Source organism: Macrosteles quadrilineatus, unplaced genomic scaffold (assembly GCF_028750875.1).
Source record: "Macrosteles quadrilineatus isolate MER2022 unplaced genomic scaffold, UCM_ALF_1.0 Scaffold_9__3_contigs__length_116548681, whole genome shotgun sequence".
NCBI lineage: Eukaryota > Metazoa > Arthropoda > Insecta > Hemiptera > Cicadellidae > Macrosteles > Macrosteles quadrilineatus.
The window spans coordinates 8,848,081-8,870,757 of NW_026542602.1; the positions used below are offsets into that span (position 1 = coordinate 8,848,081).

General features: G+C 34.7%; 1 protein-coding gene across 2 annotated transcripts in view; it reads left to right on the plus strand.

Annotated features, from left to right (window-relative positions):
* Positions 1-22,677, plus strand: part of LOC129001946 (dual oxidase-like) — a 137,322-nt gene that overhangs the window by 37,682 nt on the left and 76,963 nt on the right. For both annotated transcript variants that reach the window (XM_054429388.1, XM_054429389.1), the window contains exon 2: positions 20,108-20,188. In XM_054429388.1, the coding sequence (XP_054285363.1) occupies positions 20,108-20,188 (81 nt within the window). The remainder of the gene's footprint in view (positions 1-20,107; positions 20,189-22,677) is intronic.

Here is a 22,677-nt window from a genome sequence, read left to right on the forward strand (position 1 = left end):
AAAAATTATTTTAGCCGCCATTTTTCCAATATGGCCGCCAACTTTAATTTTTCTTATGGAACACCCTGTATTTTATGATGTATTCTGGTAGAAAATGTAATTTTAAGACGATTTTATTCTTGTAATTTTTTTCATAAACCTAACCGTTTCAAAGATAATAATGGTTTAAGTTATGAAATTTTGAATGGTTTTAAAATAAAACAGCTGGCATGCTTGCTTGGGCCTTTATCGGAACTCTTTCTCATGCAGAAATTTCAAAACTTTAACCATTATTATCTTTGAAACGGTTAGGTTTATGAAAAAAATTACAAGAATAAAATCGTCTTAAAATTACATTTTCTACCAGAATACATCATAAAATACAGGGTGTTCCATAAGAAAAATCAAAGTTGGCGGCCATATTGGAAAAATGGCGGCTAAAATAATTTTTTCGACTTGACTACAATTTTTTAAATAAAAAGTCCAAGGCACTTACCATTTAACTTTTTTTGATATCTCTTATGGTTTTTTAATAAAACGGCTGGCACACTTATATCAATCACCCTGTATTGTCGGCTTACACGATTCCTCACATATTGTGGGCCAATCAACGAATGATATGACTTCGCTTTTCTTAGTTATATCACAATCAGTAGACCATAAGTTGGTCCATGGTCTGCACATGGCCGCGAGAGATTATCATAAATTTACCGCGATCGCATGCAAATACAGGGTGTCCCGGAACTCTCTACCAATATTTTAGGGCATTGTTCCTGGGTAAGAAACATATCTAAATATCATATTTAAATTGTCCGGAAGTCCTTATTTACTCAGATAGCCGCCATTTTGTTTTTTTCACTTATTAATTTTTTTCTGAAAATTGGTTAAACATACGAAGTTGAAACTTTGCACAAACATTTATGACAACTAGACAAAGCTACAAAAAAATTATGACGATTTTTCAAATTCATAAAACAAAATGGCGGCTGTTTAAAATTCTGTTTCTTAAATTACTCGAAAACCGTTGATTTTACAAATATTTTACAAGAATAACTTTTTTAAGGCAATTTTATTACAAATCGATCGACACCTTAATCTTTAAGATCGGACGAGTATTTACTGAGATATGGCAGTTTTAGTGATACGTGACCGCTTTCAGCATGCGCTGCAACTAATATCCGGCGGTCACGTATCACTAAAACTGCCATATCTCAGTTAATACTCGTCCGATCTTAAAGATTAAGGTGTCGATCGATTTGTAATAAAATTGCCTTAAAAAAGTTATTCTTGTAAACTTTTTGTAAAATCAACGGTTTTTGAGTAATTTAAGAAACAAAATTTTAAACAGCCGCCATTTTGTTTTATGAATTTGAAAAATCGTCATAATTTTTTTGTAGCTTTGTCTAGTTGTCATAAATGTTGTTGCAAAGTTTCAACTTCGTATGTTTAACCAATTTTCAGAAAAAAATTAATAAGTGAAAAAACAAAATGGCGGCTATCTGAGTAACTAAGGACTTCCGGACAATTTAAATATGACATTTAGATATGTTTCTTACCCAGGAACAATGCCCTAAAATATTGGTAGAGAGTTCCGGGACACCCTGTAGAAACACCATATTTTTTTTCCAATTTTTTGGCGCCCCCCAAAAAAGCCAATTCCCTCGCGCCATAGGCACGTGCCTACCGTACCTATTCGGTAAATCCCTGTGGAAAAGTCTTCGAGCATGAAGTGTTGAAATGCCCATAGACAGCTCAAGCACAAGTCAGTTTGCCTTAGACGGGCTTACTACTGAAATAACCCCTACTTATCTCAATGGCTTACACCTGCTCAACAATGGAGTTATGGTTCCTGCGCTGACAAATAGAGCGCGCCATTCTGTCGCAACTGATGTTATCAACAACATGCGGTGCCGATTGTGTCAGAAGTCAATGGCAAACTTAACGACATGCACCTGTTAAGTTTATGCACCTGCCTAAACTTTTGTAGATATATACCTGAATAAACTGCTATCAACTTGTACCTGGGAGTGTAGTTGCCTGTTCAGTTGAAGGGCTTTTAGTTCGAGGTATTGTTTATGACAGTGGCATCATGTATGGAAGAATAAAAAACGCCTTTTGGAGAAAGTGGTCCAAACCCCGTAGATTTGAATTGAAATGTTGGGGGACCCGTCCCTCTTGGAGTATGAGACGCTAACTTCTGGGCTTAAACAATGGCAGCTCACCGGGAGTCAGGAAGTTAGAACTGCTATGGTCTCCCTTTTCAGTCTTACACGATTAGAAACGTTTGTATGGAAGGACACATTATATTTCTGCAGCCTTTCTTTCTAAAACTGGTTAAACTTTAACATGGGAAATAAATGTCTAATTAACGGCCTAATCTAAATGTCTAATCTATAGCCACTTTGGCTATAGATTTACATAACTTTTCCTCATATGGCCAATTTTAATTACATAGTTCTTCAGTATAGACTCATATAGATATAGTGTGTGGTTTTACTGACATATTCCTGTCTATTTTGGTTCAACATAAAATCCTCAACATTTTAGAAATTAATACAGCCGTCTGTGTAGTATTTAATTGTCTTCGGCATGCACTAGTGCTAGGCCTAATATTTTATAATTCATATCGATGATTTGCAAATAGACCTCCTGAAAATAACTGTTTAGTAGATATAATTTTTACTAAGCTAAGCTTTGTCCACGGATCTAAGTATTAGCGCCCCATATGAAATATATCAATGTAAATTATCAATCATACCAATGATCAATTATTTAAGCTGTGGACGCCACTAGTATAGGTGCGTATTAGATCCAAGGCCCCACTAGAAAAAACGAACCCAAATATGAGTGTAGGATGAGTGGCGCGATCTTATAGTCTTGTTATGGACTAAAAGGCCGACATGTTCCTTAGACACATCTGTTAACAGCCCATACAGCCAATGGCAACTAAGGTACCTACAGTTTATAGTGGAATACGAACCACATTTTTGCCTTGGTATTAACGAATTGGTATAATTATTAGGATAGTACTGTGGGTAGTTGTAGTACTCTCTAGTGCGGACATTAATCCACACCAGGGAGTATCGCATCCACAGTGCTTGCCTATAAATATCCAGAACTCGTGAGTTGGATTTACAGGACGACGCCACCCGTCCCACTCATAGTTATGTAACACACCTGCAAGAACACGCAAAAACCAAATTCCTCAGAAACAATAGCCTACAAGGTTCATTTCTCATTTAATGTATTACTTAAAAATCCACTTAAAATCCACTTAAAATCCACTTAAAAATCCACTGTTAGTATTCTACTAAAAATCTAGAAAATAGTGTAAAAAAACTTGTTTACCCACGAAACTTTTTACGCTTTTTACATACAACAATCATATTCTGTAAACCCTTAATCCTTTTCAATGCTACAATACAATTTTGTTCCAATACGTTATTTTTAAATGTATACCGTATGGGGTAGCCTACTTTCCTTTTAAAGGGAACATTCATTATTATCGATGCTTTATTTTCGATATATCGATATTTTTGTTTTCCATCCGATATATTGATAGTAACAAATTTAAACATATCAGCTGACAAGTACGATATAGGATACAGTAAATAAATATTGTTCAGTATCAACAAACAATTAAACAAAATATTATATTGAAATGAAACTGTTCTAAACTAACCTAACCAACCAAACTTGCTGTAACATTTCAAAATTCCCTTTGATAGCCTATTCCCCATATGCCTTTTCTGTTATCACATGGAATTTTCAAACGGTAACTTAGCCTAATACAGCAAGTTTGGTTAGTTATGTTAGGTTAGTTTAGAATAGTTTCATGTCCTAATCCAATTTAAAGGCTATTATTTTTGCCTAAAACAAGGTTGGTTCTTAATTTGTAACTTAAATGAGTTTGAAGAAATTAAAACAGAAGTACCAATCGTGAAGTAAAACAAAAATATCGATATATCGAAAATAAATCATCGATAATAATGAATGTTCCCTTTAACAGGAAAGTACCCTATGGATATACAGAAGAACATTGATAATAAGACTCTCATTGGGATTATAAAATAAGACTTGTTATCAAGGTTGACTTCTTATCGAGGCTTTCAATAACATGTGATTAGGGGTAATTACAAGGGGATTTGAAAATTAGCTTTGTTATCAAGGGTGACTTGTTATCGAGGGTCTTGTTATCGAGGTTCTGGTAATATTATTTCATCAATACATCAACATGTTACACGTACGTTCCCTCCAACTGGAGCAACACGTACAAGGTCGAAAGACAAAATCTGACCTGGTCTTGCGTCATCGTCCGAACCCCCCCCCCCCAAACCCCCCCATGGTGAGGAGTTATGGTGTCAGGTCGAGTGTGGAGTGTAGATGTATGGCACCTCACATCGTCATGCCACGGAGCTCATTCTTTATACCCTGTCACCTGTGTCGAAACTAAACGGCTTGTTTTGACATATCTACGATAATTCTCGGCGGTCTGATTCGAGAACACCAATACGTTTGATGAAATTAATTATACTGCTAATCTAATTTGAAAAAGAAGAAAGGGATTTTTATCATTATTTGATTTGATTTTGACCCTATGTTACGGCCTGATTTTTAAGTAAGTGTTGTAACGTAAGCTTTTCCTTTGCTTTGGAACGGGGTGGGTACCTACTCAAAATATAATGATAATAATGTGGTTTTAATTAGTTTTTAAATTTAAATCTAGCGTGGGAAACAGATATGAAACATTTGCAGTACAATTTAGTGTTCAAATCACAGTTGGACCCAGGTGTTGGGCATGAAATAAATGATCCTGACCAATAAACCAGCTGATCTTAGTCAGTAAAAAAAGCTATACAAATCTACACATCAATCTGCACTAATCCGTTAGGCTACTATTATTTGGGTTAAAATACATGCCTAGGCGGCGTCCCCATTTAAAAAAAAAAAAAACAGATTAATTGGCTTAAATCTTCCAGATGTGTGGTGTTCAATTAGCTTGATAGTTTATTTTTCTAATGGTGATAACAGGACGCCAACCCACGACGTAGCTGCTGTTTTCTCAGTCGTGGTACCGACTTGCCATTTGTTTTGATTGCACTCATGAGACACTGTACGTTCATTTAAAAACATAGCCTACAGTCATGTTACTCCACTACAGTCGACCGTGGGTGTTAAGACCTGCCTGACCAGAACTGGAACATTGGTCATCAATAACTGATCTTCGCAGCGGCCTACATATCTGACAGTCGTACCAACCTTGGTGTTTTTGTTTCTGATTGTTAACGTTTGCCAAACTGGTTGGAGTCACTTAACGAAGAGGACTAATCTTGTAATGACGTGTTTGAATCAGAGAAAAACTTTATTTGGGTTGTTTTTGAAACGGTTTTCAGTTGGATAATGATTTTTGATCCGCACGTAGTTGTCGAAAAAAAGTATGAAAGATTTTAAGACGTTCATTAATATGTAACTAGTGTACATGTTGCTCGAATTCGAGTAATTGCAAAGTATTACAGGAGTTTCAAAACGAATAACAGTCATATTTACAATGAGCTTAAAAGAGTCAACTCAAAGATTTACCGATGTGTAACTCAGACCATGTTTATCTTCGTTATTGATAAACCTAAAGCATTCCGGCTGGTTTTCTCCTTCTCAAAATAACTCTTCGTACAGGCAATACAGGCCATTGATAGAGAGGGCCAATTGAGAACGAAAAGTTGTTTTGGGGCAGTGTTAGGGCGCGTTTGTAACCTAATAGTTGAGATTGTCCAGGGTCAGTCAGGTAATGACTGTGATGAGTTAAGCCTATTACGCGCCACTGTTCTGTAGCTGCCTGCGGTCGTTATCACGATTACGCCTCCAATCTATGTTTCGTTGTCGTCGCGTCGGAGGAATTTAAAAGAAAAAAAAACAATAAATAAACAAATTATAGCTACACAAAACAACGATAAACGCACAAATTTAGGTTACAATCATACTAACACGATCCGTCATAGCGACACAAAACAACGATAAATACACAAATTTAAGATACAACCATACTAACACGATCCGCCTTGGGGGTTATGTTTACACAAACTCAATTAGTAAATAAATGTACTCAATGCGTTTCATTGAATTGAAAAATAAATAACAGCAATTAAATTATACAGCTGATCAAAATGTAAAGAATTATGTTCTTCATAAGGATAACATGGGAACTTTCAAAGCCACTGGGGCAGAGCCCAAGGGGCTTTTTCGAAAATGTAAGGCCAGTTTGCAAATCTACGCGACACGCTCTTTCCAATGAGACGTCAATGGATAAAATCGGTTAAGAAATGGCGAAGGAGTTCAACCGACAAAGTTTCATGTAGCGTATTAATTATATAGATGAAAAAGTTGTGATATATATGATATATGAAGTTTCTTATTATAAACGTTGTATTAATTTTGGCAAGATTTCCCTATCACACAAACGGCAACATTAAACTAACATTCTACTAATGAAGTAAAGAATGACTGTTCACAACAATTGGTTCAACTAAGGTTCTAATCTAATCTATATAACAAAATTTCAATTTTAGGGATTAATAAGACCAGCATTTAGACCGTCCCTTACAAAAAACATAAAAATGCTACTTGCCTAGATGGGAATGTTGCTGGAAGTCAACAGTCCCGGAAGATCAAATAATTTATACCTGTGCCGCTAGGTCAAAAACTACAATGTTTGCAGTGTCTGTAGATCAAAAGTCCCAGTAAGTCAAATAATACAGTCCGAGCTAAAAACGTGGTCTATGTTAAAGCAATTGACTTATTGGGAATTTGACCTAATGCAACAGCAGTTTTAATATAACGAAATACGGTAAAATACAAGTTCAGTTTCGCTGAGTCAACAGTGCCGGAAGATCAAAAGCAATAAAAGTGAACGTCGATTCAGTGTAAAGTAGACCTCCTGCAACGCTTACTACACCAACTAAACTCGCTTTTAGTTACTTCGTGTTTTGTCATAATTAGAATAGAGCTAAAATTATCATATTTGGTACATAGCTTATCTATTAATGCTTCTTGCCAACTGTTTGGTCAACACTGTAAATAGGTATAGCCTTTCGTCAAAATTTGTGGCATAAAATACCCGCAAGGACGATCTGAAAATTTCTGGTTATTATATACGTTTGTAAAAGGAGATCCATTGAATTGTAGAACTATTTTATGAGTTATAATGTAGTCTACATATAAACTGTGTAAATGTATTACGCCTCGGAAGGGTTGAAACCTGTCCAAACTATCATATACATTATTAAAACGTAAATGGGGGTTTTTCACGATTCTGAATCAACCAGACGATGGATTTTCATTAGTTTTGTGTTGAAAGAAAGACAATTTTGAGAACTAGGGAATTTCAAAGCTATAATTTAAAATTATAGTGTCCCATTTTTTTATAAATTAAGTTTTAGTTTTTAAAAAGTCTAGCAGCCGATGCTAACCTTCTCCAATAAGTCAATGCTTCTAGCTAGCTTTCAGTACAATATAATTTGCTTAACATAACAGCTGTAACATTCAGCATTTGTGACACAAATTCAGCATTTGGAAGAAAATTCAAATACATACTTATGGTTGGCTTATTTATACTATGTGTAATGCTGACCATTGATACATTTGATTCTTCGGTACGAGGATGGCAGATTAATTAAATATGCATAGTAAAATACAGTAGTAGGATGTTCAAATTATTTTTTAAGGTATTCTTTCTAATCATCGATTTGTTTTAGTCCAATATAATTTGTTTTAACTAACAGCTGGTTGAATGTGCTATGTATACTTATAAAAGGCAAAGCCCTCACTGACACACTCACTCTCACTCACTCATCATCACTAATTCTCCCACTTCCCATTTACCTAGGAGGCTGAAATTCGATACACCGATTCTTTGGGCATTAAATAGAAAAAACTGAGTAACTGATAGGGCATTCGAGCTTTGCCCCAGTGGCTCTGGAGTTTTCCATGTTAACCTTATGATTTTTCATATTTAAAAGGAATTAATGAATCTTAACAGCTGTGTCAATTAAACAATTTATGACAACAGCTAATTTGCAATTAAAAGCTGAATGAGCGTTTCGAACGAACTTCAACCTGGAGGCGAGTTAACCCCAAGGCAAGTGAGCTCAGCGAACGAGCTCCAACCTAAAGGTGAGTGAGCGTAGCGAACGAACTTCAACCAGGACGTGATTAAGCCATGCGAATCTTGAAAATTAATTAGTTAAACGGGGCAAAGCCAGCGGGTACAGCTAGTTATTCTATAGAATTATTAGGTTTTTAGCGAATTTCGCATATAGGGAATAAGCTATAACCGTAGTACTCATGGCAACACCTGGACCCGGGACCCATGTAATTTTTCGTTTTGAGTCCCTAGAGGCCAAAAACACCATCCGTTCAAATTCATATACAGGGTGTCTCAGACCACCCGGCCGGCTTGTATAGCTCCAATATGAAAGCAAATGGAAACCTAATTGCAACTGGAACCCCCTATTTTGACCCCAAGGAATTCAGCTAAATTATTTTCAACCCCAAAAAAGCACCCCAAAGGGCAGATTTTGGGGGGTGGGGGTGGTTTTTGGGAAATTTTCAAATGTAAAGGGGGGTCGTGTTATACCTCTTTTTAAAGGTCCTTTAGTCCTGAGTATTTTAGTGGAAAAAGATTTAAATTATCTTCATCCCTATTTACAGGGTGTTCAAAAACGTACAAAAAATAGCCCTTTGAACTACTTTTTACTGTAAAGAGGTGGAATTTTGTGGGGGGTCCAAATTTTGATAACACTTTAATTGCTAAATGAGCTTTCAAAAAACTCTGGTTTCAACCCTTTTGCTATCTTTTTACTTATGTTACGCATTTTCAAACTTTTTGAAGTTTCAAAAGCTGTTATCTCAAAAATTTCAAATGGCAACATGGGTTTAATTACAAACCACATTGTAGCCCTTAAAATTTGCTATAATTTTTGTATTTAATGTTTTTTGGTATCTTCATTGGTTAAAGAGATATAACGAAATTAGTGTATTTTAATGGTTTATTAAATGGTATTCAAAGTGTTTACTGTTGCAAATGTACACCTCTAGGTCTCAATTAAAACAAATCTTGTCTAAAAAAAATAAAATAGTACTCAGATTGTTGATCTTGGAAGATTGATAAAGGAAAGAACACAACTGCAAATGTTCTTAGTTATTTTACAATTCCATGGCTCTAATAGTTCTTTAAATGAATAATTTGTTTGAATCAACATTAATAGCCTACATACCGATGGACTTCTACAAATGCTTAAATTGCCTTCCATTTTGTTCCATGCAAACCCCAACTTTGTTATGCATGTAGTACTTCTTCTCCACTATTATGGTACTGTATTGCTATTTTACTACCGCAGGTGCATTCACCTCTCGTACAAATCCAGTAAGTTCCTTATAATTTGTTTTATCTTATCAAACGTGACCAGTTTCATGCACACGCTCATTGATTTCATGATGATTTTTTTATTTATCAGTAGCATTTATAGACAGTATTCATTCAAAGCACTATTAGAACTTTGTAATTGTAAAATAACTAAGAATATTTGTAGTTGTGTTTTTTCCTTTATTATTCGTCCAAGTTTAACAATCTGGGTAGTATTTTAATTTTTTAACATAATTAGTTTTAATTGAGACCTAGAAGTGTACATTTACAACAGCAAACACTTTGAATACCATTTAATAAAACATTAAAATACACTAATTTCGTTATATCTCTTTAACCAATGAAGATACCAAAAAACATTAAATACAAAAATTATAGCAAATTTCAAGGGCTACAATGGGGTTCGTAATGAAACCCATGTTGCCATTTGAAATTTTTGAGATAACAGCTTTTGAAACTTCAAAAAGTTTGAAAATGCGTAACATAAGTAAAAAGATAGCAAAAGGGTTAAAACCAGAGTTTTTTGAAAGCTCATTTATTAATTAAAGTGTTATCAAAATTTGAACCCCCCACAAAATTCCACCTCTTTACAGTGAAAAGTAGTTCAAAGGTCTATTTTTTGGACGTTTTTGAACACCCTGTAAATAGGGATGAAGATAATTTAAATCTTTTTCCACTAAAATACTCAGGACTAAAGGACCTTTAAAAAGAGGTATAACACGACCCCCGTTTACATTTGAAAATTTCCCAAAAACCACCCCCACCCCCCAAAATCTACCCTTTGGGGTGCTTTTTTGGAGTTGAAAATAATTTAGCTGAATTCCTTGGGGTCAAAATAGGGGGTTCCAGTTGCAATTAGGTTTCCATTTGCTTTCATATTGGAGCTATACAAGCCGGCCGGGTGGTCTGAGACACCCTGTATATGTAAGTGTATAAGACATTTTGGGGACTTGACTTTTTCGGGTCTCAAGAATTTATACGAAAATACACTATTGCAATATTTTGAGGACTTGAATTTCCGTATGTGTATAAGACATTCTGGGCACTTGACTTTTTCGGGACTCGAGAATTTAGTACTTTTCGAGGACCTGTGCAAATTATTCCATTCCAAATGCAGCGCGTTATCGATCTTCACCCTTGTGTGGGCCTCCCATTCACTGACGGAATGTCTCGTGGCGTATGACGACCGGATATAAATAGTCACTTTACACTCACTTATCTCGTTATTTTTTCAGCATATTCGTTGACCCGTCTGCAGGTCTTATGTTGACGGGCTGTCGGAGCGTCTGTTGTAATAACTGGAATTCCTTATGTATGTTTGCTGCTGATTACGGTGAAGTATTGTTAGAAATTCCACCTAATCTTTAAAGTTACCTATTAAATTCATAGAAATAATACTATTTAACTGTTTGACGAGGACCCCTATTGTATTCAAAATACTACGTTTGATATTGTATTCAACCCAATATTTAATACAAGCCAAAGGTGTCTTATAGATTCCGAGTAAATTATTATAAACTATCAAATGGAGCATGTAAAGTGCATTATAAATAATCAACAAACCCTAACATAATTGACTATTGATTCAGTTACTGATTCGGGAATTACAATTGCTGATGATAACTGAATGCTCTGACCTGAAGCAGTGTTCTTCTTTACTTATTTACCTATAAAACACATGGGATACAGCCTTTCTTCACGGATCACGTAATGCGTGATTTTCTATAAAGTCTTGGAAAAATAAAAGGAAAAATAGATAGAATACAGGTGTACTGTATGTGGTTTACACACAATTATTCATCAAACTGCGTGATAGTTTGTTATTGCAATGAACAATTTGAGAGTATCGTATTGTTTAAGTCGATGGAAAATCTCTGTTGATCCTGTTTTACAAGCAAACCAAAAAGATACAGTAGTCACCACTCTATGCGACATATTCTAACCAGAAAATTGTAATCGTATGATTCTATAAGCATTGGTAGGATTGCAAAGTACTACACAAACATTATTTCAAGGGTAATAACAGTCACAATTTCCGCTGACTTTAATAGAGTCAACTAAACTAAATGGACACACAACTAAATGGAACAACTAATGGAAATTCTCACGATGTACATTCGTTCGATATAAGCATTGAGTATACACGTCAGTACATACGTGTATACCCAATGATATAAGCAACGGTTCTTGCAATTTATTGCTTATTGTTTTTTTAGAGTTGTTTCCGGACTTACTCTGTTTTCAGACTTACTCACACTCGTATAAGGTTTTCCACGTTTGTCATTGATAATGTAGCCATGTTGCTTTGAAATGGCGACCATACAAATTTATGCATTTTAAGCCAAGTATGAATGGAGATGAGTGTGGGATGAGTGGAGCGATCTTGTTGTCCTGTTTGTGACTAAGGCCGACATAATCCTTAGACACAGCTGTTAATTAATAGTGCATACAGTCAATTAATAGCAGCAGAGGTCAAGATTGGTATCAAATTAAAGGTTTTATTCATAAAAATACATAGCCGCAAACCCAAACTCAAACGATGATGATGATAATAACGTTAATGATGTCGCTAAAACGTATCGTTTGAAATTTAACAGCTGAAAATAAGTGAAATAGAAAAGGTTTTGGTTAAATCCATCAAATTGTAATTGGACACTAGTAAATACTAGTGCACTTGTTGCTACCTCCCCCCTTCGGTTTCATGTATTCCTCTCAATCAGTTCAAACCTAGGAGGATTAAACATTAATGTTACCTAATTAATGTTAAATCCTCCTAGATTCAAACCTGAAACACCCAGATCGAAACTCGCCTGTCGTTATTTTACCATCGCCTTTTTTTAAATATATTTTTCAAAAAAGAAAGATTATATTGATTTACTTTGGATTTTAAAAATGTTAACGTTTTATTTTGTTATAGATTTATGGTGATACGTAAATATTGTGGTGTAGTAAAGTATATTATATTGTAGTTAAGTGTTAAATTTTGAAATTTTAGGGTGAATCGAGATGAATCTTTTTTATAACACGGGTCTCTCCTACCTTAACATACATACCAAGTTTCATAAACATCGGTTGGAAAAGTGCAAAGATAAATATTTGTATGTAAAAAATACAAAATGGTGGATATCTGGTTAACGAAACGATTTCGGAAAAAATGTTATCCTTGATTTTCTGTTTATTTTGACCCGAGGAATTGCTAGGTAAAGTATCTCCCCGCTTATTTTTAACACCCTGTTTATGATGTATTCTTATAAGTGAAAAATGTAAGCTGGTAATACAGAAAGATGTTTTATAAATAATATGAATGTACTGGTGATCTGTATATTCATCTTTTTCTTGTTCTTAGAACTGTAAATTAAAAGTCCACTCAGCAGTCGCATCGTACGATGTAGTTCTTTCCATGCGTTGCGAAATGCTAAATTTGCCGTCCTCTTCAACCCAAGTTATCTATTAAACCACTGATTGTAAAAAAATAAAAAAAAAATATATTTTACGCATCACACTTTTGGCTACAACTTTGCCACAGACGAAACATCTCTAACCCAAAAACAAAAAAAAATCTCGCATGCTAACTTTTTCATGTTAGAAATCACGATTTAAAACTATTTCACCATACATATCAATTTTTATTAATTAGATCGGCAAATAGTTTAAAGTTCCAACAAAACAGTCATCGAGTAGTACTAACCAAGAAGCTCTGTGCCAATTTTAAAAATTTTAGCACAACTTTAAGTACACCAAAACACGAAATTATTGAAGTCATGCGTCGAGAGGACTATCGTTGTTTTTAACAGATTATACTTTTGACCTTCCGGCACTGTTGACTCAGCGAAACTGAACTTATATTTTATCTTATTTCGTTATATTAAAGCTGCTGTTGCATTAGGTCAAATTCCCAATAAGTCAATTGCTTTAACATAGACCACGTTTTTAGCTCGGACTGTACTATTTGACTTACTGGGATTTTAGATCTACAGACACTGCAAACATTGTAGTTTTTGACCTAGCGGCACAGGTATAAATTATTTGACCTTCCGGGACTGTTGACTTTCTGCAACGCGTCCGACTAGATATATATAAAATAACAAAAAGAAGTGTTTGAGAGATGCTGCGAATGGTTAATCAATTAACATGTAAAACTTATAAGCTACTAAATAATCTATAGTAAACCTAAGTTTAGGTTACTGTAAGAAGACGATTAAGATCCGAGAGGCCGTGGCGATAGAGTCACCAAGAGCCGGTTAACCACACAGCCCATGTTTACAGGGTGTGTCATGCATATGCATGTGGAGTCGCCACGGTCCAATGGCTACTGGTTGATTTATTCCCATTAAATCTCCAGCGTTCAGCGATCATTGACAATGTAAATGTGGTCAGTGTTCTGTGATGGAGTAATTCTGCAACACTTCATGTGTGTAAGGTGTTTCTTCAGGATTAAGTGATCAATGATAAAATAAATGTTTTGTTTTCGTTCATGCATGGTTGGAATACCAGCAACTTTTTCTGCAGATATTAATCCAGGAGACTCTTAGATATTTCATTTGTGGGGGCTTTTGGAGGGTTTCTGATATAGTAACCAATTGATTAGCAATAGTCAAAGCTTATAGTCTATGGAATTAAAGTTTTTCATGCAATATAAAACGGCTTTCTTCTCTTAAAGTGTTCTCGTTAACAACAAAATGTATGGTCATGCAATAATTAATGATTTAGCAACACCATAAAAAACCATAGGGTTCGAGTTGCATAGCGTTGGCACTTGCTAAGACACCAACATGTTTCGATATTTTAGAATAAAAGCAGCAAGCTGTATTCCGATTTTCGTAGAGAATTTTATCATTGACTAAGTAACCATGTTACGTGTGTACGTAATAAATTGTGCAAAACTTCTGTAAAAGTTTATCGGCAAGAAAACAATAAATAAAGAAATGCAAAGTAATATGAATGTAATTATACTTTATTATGTAGGCTTCAAAAATGTTCCTTTTTCAACATTGAAAATGGTATTAGTTAAGGCTGGATGTATTTTGAATTTATAAGAAATATTCAGGCTGATTTGTGCTTACTTTTGACCTTACTTTGAAGCATAGTGGCATTTTACATCCAAGGAGACCAGAGACTACTGTCGTACTAAAAAAAATATTTCTCACAAAAATTACGTTAAATTATTATAATTTATTAACTTTGCCTTGTTAAAGTAACTTATTTTGATAGAGGTCGCAACGTTCCCCTTAGGTTAGGTAGGGAAGCCTTAACCTGTTCTAATTTTGCCTCCTAAATGAAAAATTCTCAAATCTTTATTTCATTTCAATTAGTGAATTAAAATAAAAAACCTAAACTTTCTTAAATAATTTCTACAAAATTTAACTTAGTGCCAACTCAGTTGAACTTTGTTAACCTTACACATTCGCAGTCCTCAACTTGCCACTAGCTCGCCACATTCATCTTCCCGCATTGGATAATTGTCGAGCAAAAACCGCTAAGGGGCAAAGCCTTTACGACTGAGATAACAAGCTTTATCAATTAATGACAACGCGGACGAACATAAATAACGCGCAAGCAGCGGATAATTGGAGCAATTAGAGATACTTTATGAACCTCTGCGCCGACCCAGCGTACGTGTGTACTGATGAACCTCGATAGCGCGTTCAAATAAACTTACTATTGAGGTTCTTATGTTACCTAGTGTTATTGGTGCGTATTGTTTCATAATGAATAGCATCAATGGCCTATTATTTTGTATGTTTAATTGGATTACGCAAATTTAAATGATCTGACGTGTAATCAAGGATGACTCATTAAAGAGGTATTGTTTTTCGCAAAAAAATATTAGGTTATAACGTGTTGTGCAACAGTAGGGGGCTGTACTTTGTTGACCATATGTTATACTTATTATTTTCCCCACAGTTACCTGACAAAGCGGACTTTCTTGTGGTGTTTATAGCACGCAAAGTAGCCAATTGCTGTGTTTACTTAGTTTTGCCGCACTCGTTTTACTTTTTCCACAATAATTTTTTTTGCCACTTTCTATTATTCCAATCAAACAACACAAAAAAGTGATTTTATTAGGCACGTAATACGTGTAAGTTTGAAAATCAGTTGGCAACTCGATGCATACTTCGATTACGATCAGCTGTTAGAGTATTTCCCATTTTGTTCAACGCTTGGATTTAACCTAACCTAAAACGTGTTGTTTGGCGATTGAAAGACTAATTATTTCTATACTTTATAGTAACTACAGTATAGGAAATAGTTATTTGTGTAACTAGTGGTGAAAGTGGCACTTTGCTGCACACGAGAGCAATGTTTAGCAATGTTAGGTATTTTCTTGTTTATTAAGATCTTAGGAATGTTTTAAAAACGTTTAAAAGAAAAGTCCAGAAAGTTCAGAAATACCGAAACTATAAACACGAAATGACAGGTTAAATCGTAATTATAATAGTCAATCAGCTGCTCATAGTATTATTATCTTCAAGTGTTGCCAACCTATTTCCAAACGTACACGGATTACGTGCATAATAGAACCACGCTGTTTTGTGTTGTTTCGTTGGAATCCTGATGTGCGGCAAAATATAAACCGTACGGCAAATTATAAATATGCAGCAATTAGCAGCTTTCTGTACTATAAACAGTACAAGGAAGCCAACTTTGTCGGGTGACTGTAGGAAAAATATAATGCGTAACGCGAGTGCAAACTGGCTCGAGAAACTTTCCACACTCACCTGCGTCTCGTGCGTAAACATTTCTCTAGTGTGCAGCAAAGTGCCACTTCGCACACTAGCTACACAAATAACTATGATTATGAGTATGGTATTTTTTTTTCTTTCGTGTATTTTTTACAATACAGCATTGCATAAAGTTCATGTTTAAATGCAGTGTGTAATATGAATTAAAATATCAAACAGGTTCAATAATTCGTACACTAGAACCATAGAATAAATAAATACTGCCATTGAATATCTATGTTTGGTTTTATTACATATCTAAAAGTTTTATGAATATATAACATGCGGATCATACTGTAACTCCATCACATAACCTTAGATCAACTTTGCCCAAGTAACAAAAATAATTTCTAAGTAATACTGACTTACTTGTGTTGTATTGGTATATAGAAAATATATTTCAAACTACTCTTTAATTTTAAATCTATATACTTTTTCGGTTCTTATAATCGGCCAAATCTCCTGCATTAAAAAGTAAGCAAAGTTATTGACAGTTTTGTGTTTGTCTTTTCAAACAACTTAACGATACCAAAAGTCATTCACCCTATTTTACCTAAGTTCCTAACGTTTTGTTTGCTTGAGTCAATCATCTTGTTTAAGCGTCCATTTATGATTTAGTCTCTAAGCTGATTACCAGACTACAACACTGTTCTATCTTATTTCCCCATTTGAGGATAATATCCTAATGTCCTTTTCTAACTTCCTATTCTTCGTTATTAAAATCTATTCAGCATAAAAAACTACTTATGTTAAAATCTAACCAATATACTTAACTATTAATTAACTAAAGTTTGTCTCATGGATCGTCGGAAATTATTAAAATAAATAGGTTAAAATGACATTGTGCTTCTGTCACTTGGTTTTTAATACCATGTTTTTCAAATTAGCTACATCGACTGTAAAATAAATGAATGTGGCGTGGATTGCCAGGTTAGAATTTGCATAAATAAATTTAAATTCCCCTGAAACATAAATAATAAAAGCCAATTTTTTTTTAATAAAACGTGAGTTTCCTGTATTTTGCTAATACAATGGATGGAAATAAACTATACCGAGTGGCTCGGTCCCCAGGAACTCTAGTTTTAAACCTGAAGCGTCTTACATTTCTCAGGATTAACCTGTCGACCTTTTGATTTCCAGGAGGGCTTTACATCCACACCTACTTATATTTAAGTAGAGTCGCCGTATAAATTTAAGGATAACAAAAGGCGAGTTATCTCTAACCAAGAGAGCCCTCTCTGTAGAGCTCCCCACACAATAACAACAACAACAACTATCCCACTTACCTCAACGCTCGTTAGTGCGAAGTGTAAGCGTCCACAGCTGAGAGCGTCGTTCTATGACACGAATGTGAACTGTTATTTATGACTTATGAACAACGCGCCTTCGTAATTGCATGTGTGTCTAGGCAGTAATTTTATAGCCGCAATAAAACAGGCCGTGGACGTTGCAATTGCTCTATCGGCGCAATACGTGAGTCTGCGTTTAGCGTTTAGCGCAAATTGTAGATTTATTTGCAGAACAGCTGGCGCCACGTAATTGTAGTTAAAGTAACAGTTATATATTAGAATTTTCAAAATTTGCTGGAAAATTATTGATTTATTGACTCTGCAGACGTTAGCTCCTAAAAGTTGGCAAAAGATGTCGTAAATTATAAGGAAAAAAATGTGGTTCGGATTCCACTATAAACTGTAGGTCCCTTAGTTGCCATTAGCTGCATGGGCTATTAATTAAGAGCTGTGTCTGAGGAACATGTCGGCCTTAGTCACTAACAAGACTACAAGATCGTGCCACTCATCCTACACTCATCCTTCACTCATATTTGGGTTAAAATACGCACATAGTGGCGTCCCCAACTTAAATAATTGATAATTGATTCAATTTTGATTTCCCATTGAATGAGTTCATGAGCTTTTGTGTACACCAACCATAACTATTAGAAAACGTGTTTAATTCCTTTCAAAGAGTGTACTATTTTTTATGCTTATTTTTTTAGGGAATATAATTTATTCATTCTTTAATTTCTTCTTCATAGTCCATTTTATTACTCTTGATGGTTTATACGATTGACAGCTTTGTATTGAAAATCTATGTCCATGTGAATTTACTTGATGTGTACTTTCAGAAATGGTAAGTTTTATTTTTATGCGGCTTGGATTTTTAACTGCCATTATAAGATTGAAACAAATATTTTTGGAATGGTTGAGCTAAGATCAACAATGGCTAAAACAATGGTTTTTTTCTTTGCTAGACGATAGTTTAAGCTAGGACTAAAACAATGAATTTTTTGTTTCTTTGCTAGACGATAATTTAAGCTAGGCCTACAATGATTTTTCTGTAAAGCCCTTTCAAAGGTTTTTGAAAGAGAAATGCAGAATTGTACGTCAACTTTAAATCATACTAAACGTGTGTTCAAAACAGGTGTGCAATCTTGCACAAGTGTTGAATCCATGTCATATACTAACACTGCAGTGGCAGACATTGTAAAATTTCAATATGGTTTCAATGTGGTTCAAATTCCACTATAAACTGTAGGTCCCTTGGTTGTCATTCGCTGGGCTATTAATTAATAGCTGTGTATAAAGAACAAGTCGGCCTTAGTCACTAACAACACTATTATAAGATCATGCCACTCATCCTACACTCATCTCCATTCAATTGGCTTAAAATACCTACATTCGTATGGTTGCCTTTTCATAAGAAAGTATTTAAGTATTAATACATTTTATTATCATATAGGTACCTTCATTGGTTGCATTCTTTTAACGCCCAATTAAAATACAAACTAAATCAGAATTCAGATGTGCTTCAGCAATGACTTCAGATAATCCATAAGAATAATAAATCAATAAGTATTTTAATCCATTAATCATAACTTATTATTAAAGTGAGTCTATTTGGTACAGTGAACGGTTGGTACTTCGTTTTGTTTTACACGCGCTAGCGATTGGAATTGGAACCAGTCATTATATAAACAAACAGCTGACAGTGAAATGTGGCTAGAACAACGAGACACGTGTATCACATTATACAGTATACAGAACAGCGGTCGTGTCAAACCTCAGTATATCATGCAGGCGGTGTCACTGACCATACTGGGCAATAAGCATTACCGAGATCAAGTGAGCAGTGAGCACTGCCAACCTTCACAGCTGATTATACTCAGCTGTTTTGCCATTGTAACAAAACGATCATCTGCGTTCTTTCTAATAACGTTGTGGTAATAGTGTCAAGGATATTTTTTGCAGAAGAGCTCAGAAAGTTTTAGTTTTACTAGTTATTTGTATTGTCTTGTAAAATTTCAATAACTTATTGTTGTGTTTGGAAATTTTTAAGAATATCAATGGACGAGATAAAGTATATAGTTATAAAAATGGTCCAACTCATATAAAAATTTGAATGAACTTACATTAATTTTTAAGTGGAATTTATTTTAAAGGAAAAAACTCCACATAGAATCTATCAAAGCCAAGACACATCGACGCACATACGCAAAGCTGCTTATTGTTTTAACAAAACTCCTTCCTTATTTCTTGATAAATATTGGCATTAAAGTTATCAAAATATTTATTTAAGTTCTTTGTTTATCTTGAAGGGAATGGGAAGTCCTGAAAGTTCCTTTATCGTTCACAAAATTAACATATAAAATAATTACGATGAGTGATTTCAGTTGACTTATTTTCTTAGTAAAATAAAAATATTTACCCGTTCAAATATAAACAAACCGTTTCTCTATAAGGATATCATGAGAACTTTATAGGCCACTGGGGCAGAGCCCTGATGGAATTTCTTGAAAACGCTTCTTATTGCACACCTAGAGCCAAATTAGAATCTCCATGTCAATTCCTGAGTTCTTATGGTTAGTAGTTTTTGAGATGGATTGATCTGTGAGTCAGTGAGTGGTATTTGAGTATTATAAGGTGTAGAAGGTGGATATGTGTTAATATTAATATCATGCAAACATTCTAATTATGTTATTCTGTTACAGAAAAGCGCTACAGTTTCACAGAGAAGCAGCGTTATGATGGATGGTTTAACAATTTGGCTCACCCATCGTGGGGCGCTGTCGGTAAGTACTTTCTATATTTTTCATTTGTATAATTTTCGACTCCCAGCACCTTATGTAGTTTCCCCTATCTTTAAATAAGACTGATCAACAATCGCCTCGTAGGCTTTCGCAACTGAGATCAGAATTTGATTTCTGGCATCAACCAAGTCATTAGGGACGTTTTCTGCCAGAAATTTTATGAAACTAAAAGTAAATAAAGATTTCTCGGTTATCAAGCGGTTCTCAGTTGACAGTTAGCTTTCAAAATAATTCATGTTTTTTGGTTATAGTTAAGATTCTAGTTTGATATGTTACAACTTTTTATACATATGTTCTTGATCAACCTTTCAATGAACGGTCCTGGCTAATGAACAGGTTAGTCAGTAAAAATGTTTTCTGATCATCCACTCTGTTTAAACTCATCCTGGATTCCATACTCAATTCATATAAGTGCACAACTTATTCAAGTGAAGTGTTTAAGGTCATACAACTTATGATTAGGAAAACGCTTTGAGAATGATCAGTTACAACCATACGTTATAGATGTACAACTACGGACGGACTGATTTTTTGCAACTTTGGAGCTTGTCACAAACGTTTCGTCTAAGTTAACTCGTTGACAATGTGTATAAAATTTACCTCTATCACCTTTATTGAACCATGCACCGAAATTCGTGTAACTTTTATTCACATTGTACAAACACATATCTGGCACGTATAAAGTGTTTACATTGCTACCAGTCGCGTACTAGTCTTACTTGTTGCTTATCACGGGCTTAGCTGATAGTCAACTTTCACACTCGTTCTAAGGCTATGGGAACTAGATAACGAGTGCTCAGCCTACAAATAAGTACCAATTAAAATAACTTCTGGTCGCAGAGGAATTCACCGCTGCTGTACATAAGGATTAGCCTAGTAAGATATCGGCTGAATCGGCTTTAACAACTTTTACTGAGGTGAAATAGCGCCCCTAGTTCTACTCGTTTAAAATCTGAAAACTAACACCAATAAGTATTTATTATTTACTATGTCTATTAGGCCTACCATTTAGGTTTAAACAATATTTTAGGATTTTGACTAGATTAAGGTTAGAAACTGTATAGCTATAGCCTATAGTTTTTAGTAGGGCCTAGTCGTAAATCTAAGGTTTTTGCTTACATAATCTAGTATTTATTTTTCGCATCTAATAAGAGAGTACTACATCGTTTTAATGATTTATCTAATGATATGTTTCTCTATAATTTGGTAACAATGTAATTTATAGCTTGTGGTTCAGGAAATATAGGATAATTTTAGTGAATATTTTCATTTAAATAAATGTCATTGCTAGTTGTTGGAATAGATTGATAGTCCAATGCATAAACTCAATCTGTGTTGAAAAAATCTTTCACTGAGAATCGAACCAGCAGCCTTCAGATGCGAAGGTATACACTAAAACAACTCACCCACCCATTTAAGTAATATAAGCTGCGATTCGGTGCGGTGGCCAACATTTAATCATAGGGATATTGGACAATTAACAATAAACAAGGTTATTAATCAACGCTAAGGTGTTTGCTGCTGATCCGAGATATCTTCAAAGCGGTCCAGCAAGATGTCGAAACGCCCTGCCGAACGCATGATGAAATTTTAATTAAAGCGTATCGAACTACACCATTCAAATTGCAAAAGTCCATTTAAATTGTTCTAGAACGAGCATATGATTAAGATAGTGATCTATTACTAATAGAATTTCTTTTACAGAGACATACTATCCACGTACCTTTAAACTAAAGAAAATGTTGAAATGTGTTTTCTTCATACATTAATAATACAGAATTAATATTACTTTAATTGTTCTTCAGTCCAGACCATTTAGAACGTTCAACAGCCCGTCACCCGGACTCGAGTTCTTAACATGGTTCAGAAGTCTAGACAAGTCACATAGAACACTTAGATAGTCTATAACACTTTGATTGTTCTAAATCCCAAAACATTATTCCTACATTCAACATCGCTTAGATTGTTCCACCCCTCATAACACTTAAATCTTTCTAACTTCAACATCAATAGAGGACAGTAAACGTTTCTTTGATTGTCATACAATTAGCTTCACATAAATTTGTTTTCTCACAATAACACTTGGAATTGTTAGTTGTATATTCGATATCACTTTACTTAGATTTTTTCAGTATATTATAATCGCTAGCAATTTGTCATCGCCACTTAACACTAGAATAAATTAAATTAAAATTATTGCTACCTATTACAACTATTGAGAATTGTTACTACTGTGCAATTCCAGCACAATTGCGTTCTGTAGAATTATTACCAGCAGTTACGATGCAATGCTCAGTGAAGATTGTAACTACGACAATCATAGCGTTACCAGATACAGTTATAGTTACTATACCACAATCAACCTCATAAAATTAACAACTGCCAAACATATGGTAGTATGACAGCGGCTACACAACGTTCAAAACACACATACGCACACACGCACACAAATACACACACCAAAGCAATTG